Source organism: Agrilus planipennis, unplaced genomic scaffold (assembly GCF_000699045.2).
Source record: "Agrilus planipennis isolate EAB-ADULT unplaced genomic scaffold, Apla_2.0 scaffold2067, whole genome shotgun sequence".
Classification (NCBI taxonomy): Eukaryota; Metazoa; Arthropoda; class Insecta; order Coleoptera; family Buprestidae; genus Agrilus; species Agrilus planipennis.
The window spans coordinates 183-3,234 of NW_020440717.1; the positions used below are offsets into that span (position 1 = coordinate 183).

Below are 3,052 nucleotides of genomic sequence, written 5' to 3' on the forward strand. Positions count from 1 at the left end.
ACCCGACATTTTGTAAAGACGCAAACGGGCCAGTTCAAAGCCGGAAGAATTGTAGAGGCATATCTCTATCTATACGTCTTCAATTTAATGTAAAAAAAAAAATAGTAAATATAGACTATAAAATGTCTGAAGACGCTTTAAGTCAAATAGCGCATTTATGTCTATCAAATATTTTTGGCAGTCACTTAATAACAAAAGTGTGGCCATGGGCGGTCATCGCTGTGATTGGTGCGCGCATACGGCGGCCATGTTTATCCTAGGTTCGACTAAATGTAAAACCAGTAAACGCAAGTTATTTTTGGTTTAAAGTTAAAAACCGTTTCTAAAAATCAAAAAAGCGTTATTTAAACAAAATTACAAGATACAAGATAATTTAAAAACTGAGATGTCTTAAAGACCAATACGATTGTCTAAGTGACTAAAAATTCTCGCTTCAAATATTTATAATTTGTGCTGTACCTCATCATTTCTGACACATGCCTATAATAGTTGTTCGATATATTAAAACAATAGACAACTTGTTTGCACAATAGTTTCATTATTCACCGCCGTAATTTACAACAGCATGATTTGTTAGTAAAGCTACTTTTGGATATATTTTTAAATTTGCAACATGTGACAACAAAAATATTTGGAAACCTGTACAAAGTTGTGTTCGCTTCTCAACCTAAACAATTCGCGGTATATAAAAGTTTTTTTTTTAACGGAAGAAATTTGTATTTTTGTTAACTGAAAGTTTCTCACAGGATTGTTTCGAAAATATATATTCTCATATCATATCTGTGCAAGTAATAGCGAATACTCTTCAATTTAAACAAACTTTAAAACTCAGAAAGTTTTCTCATCCAATTATTTGGAAGATGATAGAGAATTTTTATTAAATTTGGCGATATCACTAAAATCAGTTCTAACAATAAAGTCAATTTGTTGCTTTGACGACGGGAACACAAGGGAGAAAAAAAAAACAAAATGACGGTGATAAGCAGCGAGAAGTCCCCCGTAATAGACGCATACGCGAGAAAATACACCGACCGAAATCAAGCGATTTCGTTCGATACAGTTAAATTAATCGAAGGGTTGCCAACCTTATGATGGGATTTAATTTAAGATATTTATTTTCTTTACTATATTGTCCATTATTTTCAATGGAGAGTGCAGGCGTTTTGAATTCACGGAGCCCTGGGTGACATTCGCAAAAGCCCTTGAGTAGATCCGCCCCTGATAATCTGCACATAACTGGATCGAGGTACTAAAACAATACCACTCAAGAAAAATACCTACCGAACAATAAAAAATAAAATAAAATGGGTTCGTAATTTATTTANTAACATAGACATTAACAGACTAGTCAGACATACAACCATGGTAGCTGAAGCACTTGCAAAGCATATTTATAATTTTTCAGAGGGTAGCATTTTTAAAGGCTCATTAGTAAGTTGCAATTTATTTATTTTTTGCATGAACTTAATGATACCTACATATCCATTTGTCGAAGAGGTATCAGCACTATCTTTCTGTACAACGACCAAATGATAGTATCGATACCTTTAAGGTATCATTTCATCCCTAACTAAGAATTCTGCTTCATTCATTCATGCATGCTTGTTATAATGGAAATATAGAATCAATAATCACACCTTTATATATATCAATAACAATTATAGTTTTGTTTTTGTAAAGAATGTTTTTGTCTGTTTACTTCTAGGGTGTACAAAAGAGTCATTTAGAAGCCTGGATTAGTTATTTAAGTTCCCAACCACGATCACCACAACTACTATGTAATAAAGACAACATTTTAGTTAACTCTTTGCAAGAAGCTTTTAATCGTTTCCTAAGAGAGATCAAAGTTTCTACCGTACAGCCTGACAAAAGAGACCCCGACTTTACGTTTTATGATGTCACCAAAGGCATGATGAACATTTACAGGTAACTAATAAATCTATTAGCCAATTAATCTGATTTTATTAACAAAAAAGTGTACTTTTATTTTTTCTTTTTCAGTGTAAAGCCAGCCGTCTTTGATCTCGTACTAACAATAGTAATTGTTTTGTACTTAAGCATTGTATACCTTGTAGTACTAAAGTTCCCTTATATTTACGTAATTTCCTGTAATTTAATTTCATATAAGAAAGTTAAAGCGAATTGAGATCAAATTTTTGATCGAATGTTTTAGTATTATATAATTGTTGAATTATGTATGTAGCAATGATATTGTTATAAAAAAAAGTAGTTAATTAAATATTCTTTTGGTCTAGACAAAAAGTTACTGCAGCAATAAACGAAATAAATTGTTCATTTTCTTTAATTAATTACTTCTATCCAACAACACCATGTATTTTATGTATGGGAATGGGTCAGAGACAAGTTTAAATGCCTAGAGCGGCTAAAAAAGCATTGGGTCCAATTGTAAACTGTACTGCAAAAAGCCAGGAATACGCCACTTGCCGCCTAGTTTATAGATGAAATAATAAGTAATTTCAATCGAAAGTGGAATTTAGTTTTTGATACTTTTATTATTCATTTACAATTAATTTCCCTAGTTTATTAAATACCATGGGTTTGTTTTTTTTTGTTTAAGCAAAATCTACGATGAGGCAGAAACAGGAACTTAATTCACATTCCCGTAAATGCGCAGTGCGTCGCTTGTCCCTCCACTAAACGCAAAGTGGCGTCAAGAAAGCACACGTTGTTTACCTGCATGAAATCTTTAATAACTTCGTAGTAAGAAAGAATCTTCCAATATTTTTATCAGAGGTAAAGATTAAAAAGAATAAAACTTAAAAAATCAGAATGATTGGTATTCTTGCGCCGCATTTTAAATTGTAATTATGCTCTGATGAGCATAATTTAAAATGAATTTAAAAAAAGTATTTACATGATGCGATTTCATCAAGCCTAGCAATAATTTTAGAAATCGAAAAGAAATATAAATAATATTCAAGTCTACTCAAATAATAAAAAATAATTTATAAGCACAGGCCCATACAGGAGACACAGCCATTTAGTTTTAGAAATCTATGACCAGAAACATAGATAAAAAATGTATAGTATA

General features: G+C 31.5%; 1 protein-coding gene across 1 annotated transcript; it reads left to right on the forward strand.

The window, feature by feature from the left end:
- Positions 1 to 1,331: 1,331 nt before the first annotated feature.
- On the forward strand, positions 1,332 to 2,295 carry LOC112906124 (nicalin-1-like). Its single transcript, XM_025979795.1, has 3 exons — positions 1,332 to 1,431; positions 1,706 to 1,926; positions 2,002 to 2,295. Exons 1-3 carry the CDS (start codon positions 1,363 to 1,365, stop codon positions 2,144 to 2,146), a joined length of 435 nt encoding a protein of 144 aa, XP_025835580.1. The 5' UTR covers positions 1,332 to 1,362; the 3' UTR covers positions 2,147 to 2,295.
- The last annotated feature ends 757 nt before the right edge of the window (positions 2,296 to 3,052 follow it).